This window comes from Trachypithecus francoisi, unplaced genomic scaffold, assembly GCF_009764315.1.
Source record: "Trachypithecus francoisi isolate TF-2019V2 unplaced genomic scaffold, Tfra_2.0 Lachesis_group9, whole genome shotgun sequence".
Classification (NCBI taxonomy): Eukaryota; Metazoa; Chordata; class Mammalia; order Primates; family Cercopithecidae; genus Trachypithecus; species Trachypithecus francoisi.
The window spans coordinates 28,830,645-28,845,683 of record NW_022681474.1 but is presented as its reverse complement, the minus strand read 5'-3'; the positions used below and the strand labels follow the sequence as shown (position 1 = coordinate 28,845,683).

General features: G+C 39.9%; 2 protein-coding genes across 17 annotated transcripts in view; one reads left to right on the top strand and one right to left on the bottom strand.

Annotated features, from left to right (window-relative positions):
• The window catches only part of ABI1 (abl interactor 1), a 118,423-nt gene extending 114,223 nt beyond the window's left edge, over positions 1 to 4,200 (top strand). For all 15 annotated transcript variants that reach the window (XM_033209146.1, XM_033209144.1, XM_033209140.1 and 12 more), the window contains one exon: positions 2,334 to 4,200. In XM_033209146.1, the coding sequence (XP_033065037.1) occupies positions 2,334 to 2,509 (176 nt within the window). In that variant the 3' untranslated portion in view covers positions 2,510 to 4,200. The remainder of the gene's footprint in view (positions 1 to 2,333) is intronic.
• The window catches only part of PDSS1 (decaprenyl diphosphate synthase subunit 1), a 53,063-nt gene continuing 40,539 nt past the window's right edge, over positions 2,516 to 15,039 (bottom strand). Inside the window, exons 11-12 of one of the 2 annotated variants that reach the window (XM_033209147.1) lie at positions 8,841 to 8,921; positions 2,516 to 4,755 (exon numbers count right to left, since the gene is read on the bottom strand). In XM_033209147.1, the coding sequence (XP_033065038.1) occupies positions 4,615 to 4,755; positions 8,841 to 8,921 (222 nt within the window). In that variant the 3' untranslated portion in view covers positions 2,516 to 4,614. The remainder of the gene's footprint in view (positions 4,756 to 8,840; positions 8,922 to 15,039) is intronic. The other variant, XM_033209150.1, reaches the window with a different exon arrangement.

Genomic DNA, 15,039 nt, shown 5'->3' with positions numbered 1-15,039 from the left:
AAGTTATAAGTTGAAAATGTACTTTCAATTTACAATATTTTCCACTAAACAGTGGGTTTATTGGGACGTAACCCCATCATATGGAAGTGGAGGAGCATCTGTCTTTAAAAATATATTAGTACTATCATGAGAAAAGCCTCAATTAAGGTGTCAGTTAGGTGATTTTATAAAAGAGAAGACAAATTACCAGGATTATATTTCATGAAATTATGAACCACTCTAAAGTCTAATTTACCTACAGTACCCAATATTCACTGTAATTATCTATTAAGAAATATAGGTGGGGAAGAAACATCGTTTCTAGAGTTTTTATTTTTTCATCCAGTTCTGTGCTATTTTAAAATCTGTATTTCTTTTTGCAGAAATGGGAATCAATTGAAAATAAAATAAAATCTGTATTTCTATAGAGTTCTGAAAAATGCTTGTGATTTAGTTGAACACTTTTGGTTGCCTTTGATACATTTCCTTCTATTGACTTTATTGGGTTAACAGTCCTTAAGCAAGTTGCTTTGAGACCAGTAGCATTCTTTCCTGCCCAAGTTTTGGATATGTGGCAAAAGTAAATTTGTTTTCCTTTTATATTTTTTTATTTTTTGAGATGGAGTCTTGTTCTGTCTCCCAGTGTGGAGTGCGGTGGTGCAATCTCGGCTCACTGCAAATTCTGCCTCCCGGGTTCAAGCAGTTCTCCTGCCTCAGCCTCTTAAATAGCTGGGATTACAGGTGCCTGCCACCACGCCCAGCTAACTTTTATATTTTTAGTAGAGATGGGGTTTTGCCATGTTGGCCAGCCTGGTCTTGAACTCCTGACCTCAAGTGATCTGCCCGTCTCAGCCTCCCAGTGGTGGGATTACCGGTGTGAGCCACCGCACCTGGCCTTATATTTTTAAATGGTAAATAATTTACATATTGTTAAGAAAGTCTTAAATATTCTACTTTAGATTCCCATATACCTTCAAATAGAGAGCTGTTGTTACTTATGAGGATCATAAACTTGAGTGGCCTTGAATTGTGTTTTTACCCATATTTTCTTACTTGGTAAAGCAAATTTAACTATGAAAATGGGATCATATTTATGTAAGTTGACAAATTTGGAATGATATATCGGGTAATATACTTGATAGTAGAGGAGGATTAAAAAGTATCTTCCCAAGAACTAGGGGTGAGCACACTTTGTTTGGTATAAGCCAGATAGTAAATATTTTAAACTTTGCTGGCTATACAGTCTCTGTCACAACTACTCAGTCCTGCTGTTGTAGCGTAAAAGAGGACATAGACAGTACATGAGTAAGTAGATGTGGCCATATTGCAATAAAACTTTATTTACAAAAAATGCAGTGGTTTGGATTTGTCCATGGGCCATGATACACTTTAGATTGCTTTCCCCAGCAGTTTGCAAAGGAAGTGAATATAGGCTGAGCATCCCTATCTGAAAGTCCCAAATTCAAAATGCTCCAAAATCCACAGTGAGTTCCAACATGATGCCACAAGTGGAAAATTCCACACCTGACCTCATGTGATGGGTCAGTCAAAACGCAGGCACATGACACAGTTTATTCAGTGTTCCCAAGGGAAAAACAAAATTACCTTCAGGCTATGTGTGTAAGGTGTATGTGAAACAAAAATGAGTTTTGTGTTTAGACTTGGATCCCATCTCCAAGATATCTCATTACGTATATGTAAAATTCGAAAGTCTGAAAAAAACCCAAATCCAAAGCAGTTCCGATCCCAGGCATTTCAGATAAGGGTTACTCAACCTATATCTGGAACTGAAAAGAATTACAGACACCACAGAATTGCCAGGTTCTCTAAATATTAATTAAAATCCTTTGAAGTAAGTAAATACTCTTTTTAAAAAATCTGGGAACAGTCCCTTAAATTAGCATGTGTCCTTGAATGAGTAGGATGTGATTTACCTTCCAGTGACTGTGTATTTTCAATTAGATAGCTTGGGTTGTTACCTGGTTTACTGAATGGCTATGCAGCTTTGCCTGATAATTATTTCGAAAAGCGGTGCTTTGTATATGATAGGCACTTGGCATTTGAATGAATTGAAACATCTAATAAATTCTGAAATTCAGAGAGCTTTCTTAAAGTGATTGACAGAACCTATTGACCTGTTCAGTCTAATCAGATTGTTATTTGACTCTAAGATTAAGCCAATGATGTAAGTACATGGTTGGCACTGACCTACTTATATTGATAGATACAAAAATTAAGAAATCTTCATAAAAATGGTTTTGCTGTGCTATATATTTAATTGGCTTTGTCTTAAAATTCAAGTAAATGTTGGATATAGTGCATTCATGTGATATTTCAACTGTTTTTTTCCATAGTTGTTGCAATATATGATTATACAAAAGACAAGGATGATGAGCTGTCATTTATGGAGGGTGCAATCATTTATGTTATAAAGAAGAATGATGATGGCTGGTATGAAGGAGTCTGCAATCGAGTGACTGGTTTGTTCCCTGGGAACTATGTTGAATCAATCATGCACTATACTGATTAATTTTTTTTTTGTTTTTTTTGCTTTTAAAGTAGATTCTTATTACTCAGTCATACTGTGGGACAATTATGGTTAACAGAACTGTCTTAATATGTTTTAAAATGTGCCCATATTTTCAGAACATGCTGTTTTATTGGTAAATTGAATGTCTACCTGTAAGCATAAATCTTTGAGGCAGTTTGTGTATTGCTAAATAGCAATTTATACAAGAAGCTGTCCATAACTGATTATGCTTATGTACTTACTTACACATTTTTAACTTTATGACCAGCCTAAATATTCTGGGGGAAGTGGGGTATAATATTTAACGAATCATTATTCAGATTGTACCATTACATGTTTCAGTGCAGCATGATTACTAACGCTATGTCAGACTAATATTAAAATCAGAAAATTTAAATGCTGGTGCTGGTCAGACTTTTTTTTTGTTAGATTCTTTCATTTAAAAAAAATACTGTTTGTTTAAAGCATGCATAAAAATTTATGTATTGAAATATACTTAAAAATTCCAAGATGCTTCCCATTTGTGTAATATTTACCTGGAGGACTCATACTTAGGGTGTCTTAACATGAATTGAGTCTCCAGGGTCTCCATGTGAAACAAAAGAAGCAAAAAGAGAATTATCTGTAATGTTGTAATTTGTACCTAAGTTTTTTAATGAGTAAAATTTGCATTATAAATTTTTTCCATTCATAAATACATAAGTGAACCAAAGGTTTTTGTCCTTTCCTTCACTGGTTTGCTTTAAAAAATAAAATAAAAGATAATGATTTATTGCAGAATTATGGTTCTATTTTCTCAATATGTTAACTTGGAAAAAAATTTTAGCCTTATCTTAATCTGTCCTAACAGCAATGTGACGGGTTTTTGCAGATTCAAAATCTGCAATGGTTATTTACAAGTCAATCTACTGAATTCCTTTTTTAAAGAATCTTTTGAAGCTAAGAAAATGTGTCAAATTGTGTGCATTCATTCTGTAAGTAAAATTCGTAAGGATTGCCATGTCAGTCCTTCAGTTTTGCAGTGGACTGTTGTACACTGGTTCAATGAAAGGAAGTTAAAAGTACCTTTTACATATTGTAAAAGTAGATACAGTTGATTTGTGAATAGGCACTATTTAATCCATTACCTGGCACTAGCAACATTAGAATTTTAAAATAAAATAATTGGGAAAGAAGGTGGGTCATGTATTAATCAGTGAACAGAGATTTACCTAATGAACAGACTTGTATTGTCTTTTGACATAATCAAAATGCAACACATGCACTTTGTGTGTCTCCTCTTAATTTAAGGGAGGGTTGAGGGATGTTTTCTCTTCTTGTGTATAATTCTGTATTGCTTAGGGTATTAAAGTAGAGCACTCAAGTGTGGGTTTCTGTGTTATTGACGATTTGTTTGGAATTCAAATTACAGTTATGTACTGGACGTTACAGACTTATAACACCACAGTGAATGGTAAGACTAGTGCAAAACAGTTATTTCTGAAAATTAAAGACCATTATTGCTACCAAATCAATGTGACTATTTCATACGCATTTTGCCTTTGTTAATTTTAAACAAAGTATCATTAGTGATCAGCTAGCTACCTTCTACTTTTCCATTTTTCAAGTGGATTGTTCTCTTAATTTGTATATAACCTGTTGTCTAAATTTTATGTACAGTCTTTTATAATAAACCATTCTCCTATATGAAACTTTGGATACTGTTAAAATATAACTGATGTGGACTTCAATGCAGACTTCACATTTTTCTCATCTTTACTCCTACAGTAAATCAAGACAAACCATTTGAATTTTAACATTGATTATTTATTTGTGTAATGGCCTTACATGTGGATATTAACAGTGTAAACAATACCACATATAACCATCAAGATACCTCGATTATAATTTATAGGACTAGAATGACAGATTCAGATGGTTTAATTACATTTAAAAAGTTTTCTGAAAAAACTTTTGCAATAAAAAAAATAAATTGCCCATCAATAAGTTTGATATCTTTTAAAATGATTTTTGGTTATCTGCACATGAAGCAAACAAAGTGTATTCCACAAAATTCTTTAGGCACAGTCTGGTAAGATAGCTGCCAGAAAGAACAGAAAGAGTTGTCATTTATCTCTTGTGAGTACAATTTCTGAAAGTTGAATGAGGGCATCTCTTTCTGGGGATGGTCGAAGTTTACTGATCTCTCTTATTGCTTCATGGCAGTACTGCTGGGCGAGGTAGGTTGTTTGTTGCACACCATCACTCTACGAGACACAGAACAAAACAGAACAGATGCCTGTCACTGACTGAATCAGCGTTTTAACTTCCTGCTATAATAAATGAACACACAGTTTTGAGATCAGATGAGCTGAGGGTTACAGTTTCAACAGTCAAACTACATCTCTAATGGTCTTTTCCCGACTCATAGTGCTAACTTCCTTTAGGCCTTTTTCTCATATTGAAGCAAATTTTTATTCTATTAGCATGCAAAGCAAGTAGCTCATCAATATTACGTGGTCATCCATTTTCCCCTTTTACTTAAGTATTAGACTTTCTCAAAAGTTCTACATACAAAGTATTGTTATAAAAAATTTTTAAATGTAAAAAAACCACAAGTAAAACTTAAAGAATAAAGACATAACAAAATGAAAGTACAGAGGGTTTATGAAGAAAATCAGGTTCCTTTCTTCCAAAGGCACTCACTTTATCCATTAGTTTTTCTTTTTCTGTTTTTTTTTTGAGACAGGGTCTCACTCTGTCACCCGGACTGGAGTACATGGCGTGATCTCAGCTCACTGCAACCTCTACCTCCCGGGTTCAAGCAATTGTCCTGCCTCAGCCTCCCAAGTAGCTGGGACTACAGGTGCATGCCACCATGCCCAGCTAATTTTTGTATTTTTTTTTTTTTTTTTCTTTGAGACGGAGTTTTGCTCTTGTTGCCCAGGCTGGAGTGCAATGGCACGATCTCAGCTCACTGCAACCTCTGCCTCCCAAGTTCAAGCAATTCTCCTGCCTCAGCCTTCCTAGTAGCTGGGATTACAGGCATGTGCCACCATTCCCGGCTAGTTTTTTTTTTTTTTTTTTGTATTTTTAGTAGAGACGGGGTTTCTCCATGTTGGTCAGGCTGGTCTCGAACTCTTGACCTCAGGTGATCCACCCACCTCGGCCTCCCAAAGTGCTGGAATTACAGGCATGAGCTACCACACCCAGCTAATTTTTTTTTTTGTATTTTTTTTTTTTTCTTTGAGACAGAGTTTTGCTCTTGTTGCCCAGGCTGGTCTCAAACTCCTGGCCTCAAGTGATCTGCCCACCTTGGCCTCCCAAAGTGCTGGGATTACAGGTGTGAGCCACCGTTGCCCAGCCTAGTTTCTATTTCTTGATTGCCACTTTTAGTTATTATCTGTTACCTTTTTATTAAGATGAGGATTTAGCCCTCCCATATTGTGCCTCCTGATCATGACACTGCTATCTTTAGTTGTTTTGTTGATTGCTTCTGTTAGGTAGCATCAACTTCTGATTTTATCTTGTATGAGCTCCTGTCCTGTCCTTTAAGTATAGTTAAACTGTTAGACTATGGATATTTACATTCTATTCTGTAACCATGTTTTAAAATATTGGTTCTTTCTAAAAGCCAAATACTAATAAAGTATCATTTCTATGATGTAAAAATATTTACTGCAGAATCAAGTCATATACTGTAATTCTATTTCCTTCTCCATGGCTCATGATCCCTCTGACATTATTTATTTATTTATTTATTTATTAATTATTTTGAGACAGAATCTTGCTCTGTTGCCCAGGCTGGAGTGCAGTGGCGTGATCTTGGCTCACTGCAACCTCTGCCTCCCAGGCTCAAGGGATTCTCGTGCCTCAGCCTCCTGAGTAGCTAGGATTACAGGTGTGTGCCACCACGCCTGGCTAATGTTTGTATTTTTAGTAGAGACGTGGTTTCACCATGTTGGCCAGGCTGGTCTCAAACTCCTGAATTCAAGTGATCCACCCGCCTCAGCCTCCCAAAGTGCTGGGATTACAGGCGTAAGCCAGTGCGCCCAGACCCCTCTGACATTTAGAAATAGAATATTCCTAACACTGTGGTTGAAAGAAATCTGATTTTCTATACCAATTGCTCAAAACATGACACATTTTAGTTTGCTGTTCCTTTTTGTACAGAAGCCTGCCTTCTCTCAGTGTTTTCCACACATTTTGCTGAAGTACATCTGCAAATAACCTACCCAGAAAGTGTTCACACAGGCCAGGTGTGGTGCTCACGCCTGTGATCCCAGCACTTTGGGAGGCCGAGCTGGGCGGATCACAAAGTCACGAGATCGAGACCACAATGGCCAACATGGTGAAACTCCCATCTCTACTAAAAATACAAAAATCAGCCAGGCGTGGTGGCGGGCGCCTGTATTCTCAGCTACTTGGGAGGCTGAGGCAGAAGAATCACTTGAACCCGGGAGGCGGAGGTTGCAGTGAGCCGAGATGCACCACTGCTCTCCAGCCTGGCGACAGAGCGAGACTCCGTCTCAGAAAAATAAAATGAAAAAGTGTTTATGGGAAGTCAATGTTTTAGTCCTGATGTGTGGTGACTTTCTTTTGCCTTCAGATTTAATGGATCCTAGGTTTAAAATGTTTAATCATTATTTGCAAGACCTTCCTCCACTACTTCTAGCATCCAGTATTTTTGCTATTCATTGAGCCAGTTTGGACACCTTTTTCCTGCGTGAGTGACTTTTTTATTTTCTTCCTGAAACACTTGTTACATGACGGCACCAGTGCTCGCAGCTGTTCTTTTTCACTATTTCCCCCTTCCTGCTTTACACTTGGGAGGATTTCCTCAATTTCACATTGCAGCCCTTCTTTGGAGTTTGCTCTTCAGTCATTTCCAGTTTCTTAGAACTTGCTCTTACTCATTTAAAAAGTCTGATCCTGTTTCTTAGAACTTGCTCTTACTCATTTAAAAAGTCTGATCCTGTCTTGTTTTGTGAATGTGGTATATTTTTGGATCCTCCTATTTATGTTTTTCCTGAGTCCCCCCCACCCCGTTATTTTGGTCCCACTCTTTTGTTCAGCAAACTTTAGTCAACTCATTTGTAACCCTGAGTTGTCTGTTCACATTTAATGAGGGAATAGGACCAGAAGCTATGTGAGTGAAAAGGGAGCTAGAATTTTGGAGAATTTGTTCAGAGAATATTCCTGTGGATTTTTGTTTTCTCTAAATGTGTTTCTGGCTAGGATTGCTGCAACTTTGCTGTTTTCCATAGGTGCTACTATTAATTTCCTTCTTTTCAGTTCCACCTCCCACTCCAGCTTTCAATACCACCATTATTTCGGAAGCCAGAACCTCGCCCAGGGATACTGACTTTTATCAGCTCCAGCTCCCTCCCATAGTTTTTAATAGTACTTTTAAACCATTCTCCAAAAAAGGCAGTAACCCATAGTGAATGATGAGGCTTAACAGCATAGTCAGTTAAAAGAGAAAAATAACCTTTTAGGGGTTGGGGGTTGCTTTTTAAATGTTTTAAGAATCAGAACAGTAATTACTTGGAAGTCTTTCAGGTACTACACTAAGAACGGATCTCACGCCACACTTGCTTTGTAACAATGTTTTTGCTCACTCCGACTCATCCAGGAGATCTGTTGGCTGCAAATGACGGTGAACTTGGAAATGGCTCATTCTCAAGAGAGTCAGTCACCAAAACTCAAGTCATGCAAAGAGATCTGGCTTCCACAGAAAGCTTCTGAAGATATGTGGCAATATATTTAAAACAAGCCACTAGCCCCTGAACAGGGTTAAATGGTTCTCCCTTTAAAAGAAAAACGTTTGTATAAATGTATAGTTTGCCTATGTTGGTTTAATTGTTTTCAGTGATAATTTCTTCAGTCACACTTTTATAACAGGTAGGACAGACTAGGAAAGCCCAATTATGAGTAGCCCATTGCAGCAGTGCAGCTGCAGCCCGCTTGGGGTCATGGATGGGGACATGGATGAGGCCGGAGCCGAGGCTGGGTGACTGGGGGCCTAGTGATTCTGTTGATGGACACAGGGAAGGCTGGTTCCACACCACTGGGCTTCAACACTAACAGTTCACCAGAATCACTTAGGTACCTTTTACAAGACATTAATATCTGTGCCTTACCTAAGACCAGTTAAAATAATTTCCTAAGTAGTCTAGAAGAGAAATGAAAACAAAAAATCTGAAAAATGAGTTTTCCCTTCTCAGTTTTTGTCACATCAAGAGTTGACCAAACAGTCTTGTATCTGTAATTTAATGTTTACTGTTCCATTTTTGGATTAAAGGACTTTGCCACGTTCCTGCTGCTGCCTTTCTTTTAAAAATAGTCTTACCTGTAACACATACTGTCGAGCTCTGTCTACATCTCCCGGCAAACTGAACCTTCGCATGATCATAGCATTCATTTCTGGGAACTAAGAAAAAAGAGAGAAAATCTGTTTATTTCTCTTGGGGGAAACAAGTGTTCTAACACTAGTTTGTAACAATAGGAAATAACAAGAAACAACAAAAATGTAATTAAATGTCTAGACGATGTGGGGGAGCAATAAACTGTGGCAACAAAAGCTGAGCTAAGAGACATCCACTGTCTATGCCTAGGCACTGTGGTGGTGACAGGAGGAGAGACATTAGTCCTTGTTTATTCTGATGTTTTATCCTAGTCCAACATTGAGTAAGAGAGGCAGGAGGAATAAAGTACATCTCAACAACATGGTTCTGGCTGGGCGTGGTGGCTCACGCCTGTAATCTCAGCACTTTGGGAGGCCGAGGTGGGCGGATCACCTGCGGTCAGGAGTTTGAGACCAGCCTGGCTAACATGGTGAAACTCTGTTTCTACTAAAAATATAAAAAAATTAGCCAGGCGTGGTGGTGCACGCCTGTAATCCCAGCGACTCAGGAGGCTGAGGCAAGAGAATTGCTTGAACCCTGGAGGCGGAGGTTGCAGTGAGCCGAGATTGCGCCACTGTACTCCAGCTTGGGCAACAAGAGTGAAACTCCATCTCAAATAAAAAAATAAAAAACAACATAGTTGGTAAACTTGAAATCGTATCAGGATCGCCTGTACTGCTTGTGGGGCCTCTCCCCTAGTTTCTGATTGAGTAGGGGTGGAGCCTTGGCATCCATTTCTAACAGATTCCTAGGTGACACCAGTATCTCTGGTCTCTGCCAACATTTTGCGAGTCACTGGCCTAGGATGAGGATGGGAATTAGGCATTCTACTCTAAGTACTAAATTGATTACCAACTGAAAGCTACTGAGGTTTCTGAGCAGAGAGCATTACGTGCAGAGCTCTGCCTCAAGCAGTGTGTAGAGTGGATCTGAGCAGTGGTGCATGACACTGCATTACTGGGATCAGCTGGGGAGGTTTTTGTTTTTTTTTTTCTTCTGAGATGGAGTTTCGCTGTGTCACCCAGGCTGGAGTGCAATGGCACGATCTCGGCTCACTGCAACATCCGTCTCCCTGGTTCAAGCGATTCTCTGCCTCAGCCTCCCGAGTAGTGGGGACTACAGGTGTGCACCACCACACCCGGCTAATTTTGTATTTTTAGCAGAGACAGGGTTTTGCCATATTGGCCAGGCTGGACTCGAACTCCTGACCTCAGGTGATCTGTCCACCTCGGCCTCCCAAAGTGCTGGGATTACAGGTGTGAACCACTGCGCCTTGCCTGCGGAGGTTTAAATACAGTTGCCTAGATCCTGTTCCCAGAGATTTTGATTATATTGGCTTGGTGTTTAGTCTGGGCACCAGGATTTTCAACCCCCTCCCATCTACTCTGGTATTTTTAATGTGCAGCCAAGGTTGAGAACCATGGAACTAAAAGAGTCAGAGGTAGACAGAACAAACAGGTTACTAGAGTAGTTCATAAAAAGGACCCGAATTAACCTGATAGCAAGAAGAGGGAAAAAAAAGTAAAAATTCAATTGAAGGTAAAATCGATATTCTACAATACTTAGCAACTATTTATAACTGTCACCATTAACAGAATACAAAAGCCAGGACACCAAATCACTTCACTTCCTAGATCCGAGCTCTAGTCTTGGTTTGGCTACCAACTGCCACAGCTGAGTGACTTCCTTAGTCCCTGGGGTCTTAGGCTTCTCCTCTTCATGACTGGAAGCCCTTGAGCTCTAACAGTCTGTGGCTCCACGGAAGAGGTAAGATGTGTTTGGTTTTGGCCACGTCAGTGCTTATAGCAGTTGCCAGTTTTTCCCTGGCAGTGAACCTGAAGATGAAATAAGTTGTTGTCTGTAACCATGACCATGGCATTAGTAATCCTAGAAGAAAAAATGGGGCATACATAGAAAAGCCTCAGCCGAGTGATCACAGATGAAGAAAGAATGTTTCTTTCACACCAAAATATGTGTCAGAACAAAGCTCTAAACGTGTAGAGACTGCTAATGTGTTTACAGAATTTATAGAGCCAGCAACTGGTTAGTTCTTATGAAAACCAGTAATTTCCTTTAGTTACTGGTGTTTTAAGAAGAAAACAAGCTACTAGAAAGAAATCAGGAAAGCCCAAATCAACTTCTGTGGTAAAAAAAAGCCAAATCAAGTAGGTTTTAGTTTTGTTTTGAGACTTGTTCTGTTGCCCAGGCTGGAGTGCAGTGGTGCAATCATAGCTCACTGCAGCCTGAAACTACTCTAGGTTCAAGTGATCCTCCTGTCTCAGCCTCCCAAGTAGCTGGGACTACAGGCATGTACCTGGCTAATTTTTTTTTTTTTTTTTGAGATGGAGTCTCACTCTGTCTCCCAGGCTGGAGTGCAGTGGCACGATCTTGGCTCACTGCAACCTCTGCCTCCCGGGTTCAAACGATTCTTCTGCCTCAGCCTCCCAAGTAGGTGGGACTACGGGGCGCATGCCACCACACCCGGCTAATTTTTTGTATTTTTAAGAGAGACGGGGTTTCACCATGTTAGCCAGGATGGTCTCGATCTCCTGACCTTGTGATCCGCCCACCTCGGCCTCCCAAAGTACTGGGATTACAGGCATGAGCCACTGCGCCTGGCCAATTTTTAAATTTTTTATAGAGATGGGGTCTTGCCTTGTTGCCTGGGCTGGTGTCAAACTCCTGGGCTCACGTGATCCTCATGCCTGGGCCTCCCAGAGTGCTGGGATTATGGGTGTGAGCCACTACACACAGCCTGTTTTCGTTTTTTAATACCACATACCAATACTGGATATCTAGAAGGTTTTATCGTTAACACTAATGTGATCCTCTTGTAGGCATCTGGTGACATGACCGTGTTTATGATGTATAAGCTTTTTCTACAGTAACAGCAAGTGTAGTAAGATGTGCTGATTGGGTGTTTTCACTGATGCTTTTACTATGAAAAGCACGGAGAAAGCAAAATTTGAAAAAAATATTTGCATTGAGTGACTACATCCTTCCTTCCAAACATGTCATGTGTGCAATTATAATATGCAAAACATCAAACTCTTCCCCGGGCACTCCCCAGTCCCCTTCATGTGTATGTGGAAAAGAAAAGAGAAACACAGCAGAAAGACAGTTGCCTGCAGATTTACTGACAAATAAAACTTCTGTTTGCTCAGGTGGTGTTTTTAAGAGCAGGAAAAGCACCTGTGGGTAAACCAGGTTGTAGCACTGTGAAACCCATCCGTACACCAAACCGCCAGGGCGATCAGTAGATGAGTTTACCAAGCAAAACATGGGTCCCTCCAAGGCACTAACTAGTCACCAGGATAGCATAAGGCCTGTGCAGCTGGTGCAGGGGCTGGTGATGGCATTTGGAAACATGGCTACAGTTGACATTTGGGTCTAGTGACTTAGCTAATAAGGAAGAGAAGCAGAAGAAAGGAAAGATTTGTTTTGGTTAAAAAAGACATTTGAAAAGTAATGAAGTTTCACCAGATCAAGTAAAGCACTTCCATTTTGTTCCTGAAGCTTTCAAAATCCAATTAACTTGAGGTTTTTGTTCTTAAAGAGAATATGTACACATACATACATGGGAGGATGCTGTCATCCGTGGGACTTCTCCAGAAATCCCCAAAACTCTTCTTAAATCCTCTGAACAAACTGTTACCAGGAAACCCCCTAAGAGAGATGTTAAAAATAAAGGAATTCCAAAGAGAGGGGGTTTCTGTCAAGTGCTGGGTGGAGCAAACTCCAAGACAACCCACTACACCAAGTTAAAAAGGAAAAGGTGGTTTCCCAAGAATGCTTGCCCTGACCCAGTGTTCACAAATGGAAAAGCTCGAAGAGCATCTCATCAGCAAACAAAACTCACCTACCAAAGGGAAAGGATTACAGACGTCTTAGAACTACTCCACTAAGTAGGCATGTTGTTCACAATAACAAAGACATCACACAGAGATGATTCTTTGAGTATCATCAGTGCCTGGGTGGGTTAGTTACCTGTTCTGTCGGAAGGCCTGTTTGGTATCATAGCTACTAACTTCTCAGCATTACCAGTGGCAATAACACTGTGTATGATGTAATAAAATGAATACTGGTTTTACACTTGTGCAGTTCCCTGCTGTGCCATTTACCAGATGTTTAATTTTGGCGAGGTTTGAGCATCAGTTTCTTACTTGTAGAATAGACACCATAATATCTACCACAAAGAAGAGTTGTGAGATGAGAGATAATGTATGAAAGAATCCTTTGTAAACTAAAAACACATTTTCATTAAGTAGAGATACTGCACATTCTTATGTTATTTTTGGAACTTTTACCCAGAATGAATTTTAGTCCCAAAAATCTTTTGACACATTTCTTGCTAAGAATCTCTTGTTTGACAGTGTATTCCACAAAAGAGCCTAACCTTGCTGTTTTATTAGAAGGCAACTTATAAATACATATTTGGCTAACTTCTGGCCCATGTGCCACAAGACAAACATCAGTCTACTTTTGAAATGAGTCCTGTCCAGAGTCACTTCCTGCTTGGACTCCATTCTGTGTTCCCTTTTCTGAGGCTGCAATGTGCCTTTTAAACTCACTGCCTTATGGGCAGATGAGAACACTGCTGTCTGGTGAGTGTGAGTAGGTGCCTCATGACTGGGATTTCCCAGTAAAGCACACATAAAACCATGGCTCGGGGTATAGTAATCTTTCTTCTTCCTTTTGCTTGTGTTTTTTAACCAGCATTTTTCTTTCTTTCTCTCTTTTTTTTTTTTGAGATGGAGTCTCACTCTGTCGCCCAGGCTGGAGTGCAGTGGTGCGATCTCGGCTCACTGCAACCTCTGCCTCCCAGGTTCAAACGATTCTCCTTCCTCGGCCTGCCGAGTAGCTGGGATTACAGGCATGCACCACCACGCCCGGCTAACTTTTGTATTTTTAGTAGAGATGGGGTTTCATTATATTGGTCAGGCTGGTGTTGAACTCCTGACCTCGTGATCCACCTGCCTTGGCCTCCCAAAGTGCTGGAATTACAGGCATGAGCCACCGCGCCCAGCCTTAACCAGGATTTTTCAGTCTCGTATAGATTACTGACAGATACTATGTAGAAGAGGTCCATTTCCCCTGTCCCCCACTATATATGAAGGCAGAGTTAGCCATTACTCCTTTGTGTGTGGAGGGGAAAGTAAGTTAGTTTCTTTCGAAATATATTCAGTGTGTAACTTAAGGTTTAAGAAGGACTCAACCGATAACTTAGTATTCTGGGGTTCATAACAAGTATTTAACAATTTGAAGATTTTTACAAATACAGCAACCAAAACGTTTTCAGAGACTTCTCCAGGGAGAGGCCTTTTCCTTTTATCCTGATAATCTTAGAGCCTAGGTAAAGGAATCTTTACCAAGCTAGGTGGATTTCAGCACACTCGTCCATCTCACTGTCCTTCACTCATGTTTACTAACAAGTATCTGAGAAGTAATGTTCGCAGTTGTATAGGTGGTAGCCAGTGCCTCATTTTTCTAATCCCCGGCATAACATCTACACGGCTCAAACGTTCCTCACTCATGCCTCAATGTACAAAAGGGGGTTTCTAGAAATTTTTGTCAAAACTGGGCACATGTATTATGCTCCTGGATTTTGAGCTGGCAAGTAAGTCTCGTTGGGAGAGAGGACCTATTTATAGTATATCTTTCACTTCTTACCTCAGCCTCCAAAGTCTGAGAGGATGGAAGCCTTGTAATAATGAGCCAGATGTTCCTACAAAGTGCCCTGACATCTCCATTCATAGCCCTAGCAAGTTGCCAAAGTAGCCTGGCCCAGCCACCCAGAACATCAGCCTCCCCTGGGAAGAATCATGCTGCCAATGGCTGTGCTACATAGTGGGTGAAAGAAACCTTTCCTCTCTCCAATCAGAAACCCACCAAAAGCAAGGGCCATGGTTTCTGTATCATAGTGGAATCACTGAATTCTATGGAGGACATGATTGACCTTTGTAAACGTGAAGACAGAATGAGGCAAAATCTCTGAAAGACCAAAAGTTACTATAATATTAGACCAAAGAGCTAATGCTGAATTTCATGGCACGGTGATGAACATCTTATTGCTTTGCTACATACCAAATTAAATACTACTAAGATGAAAATCTATTAACAAGCTGTTCCAACGCCAACTAATGA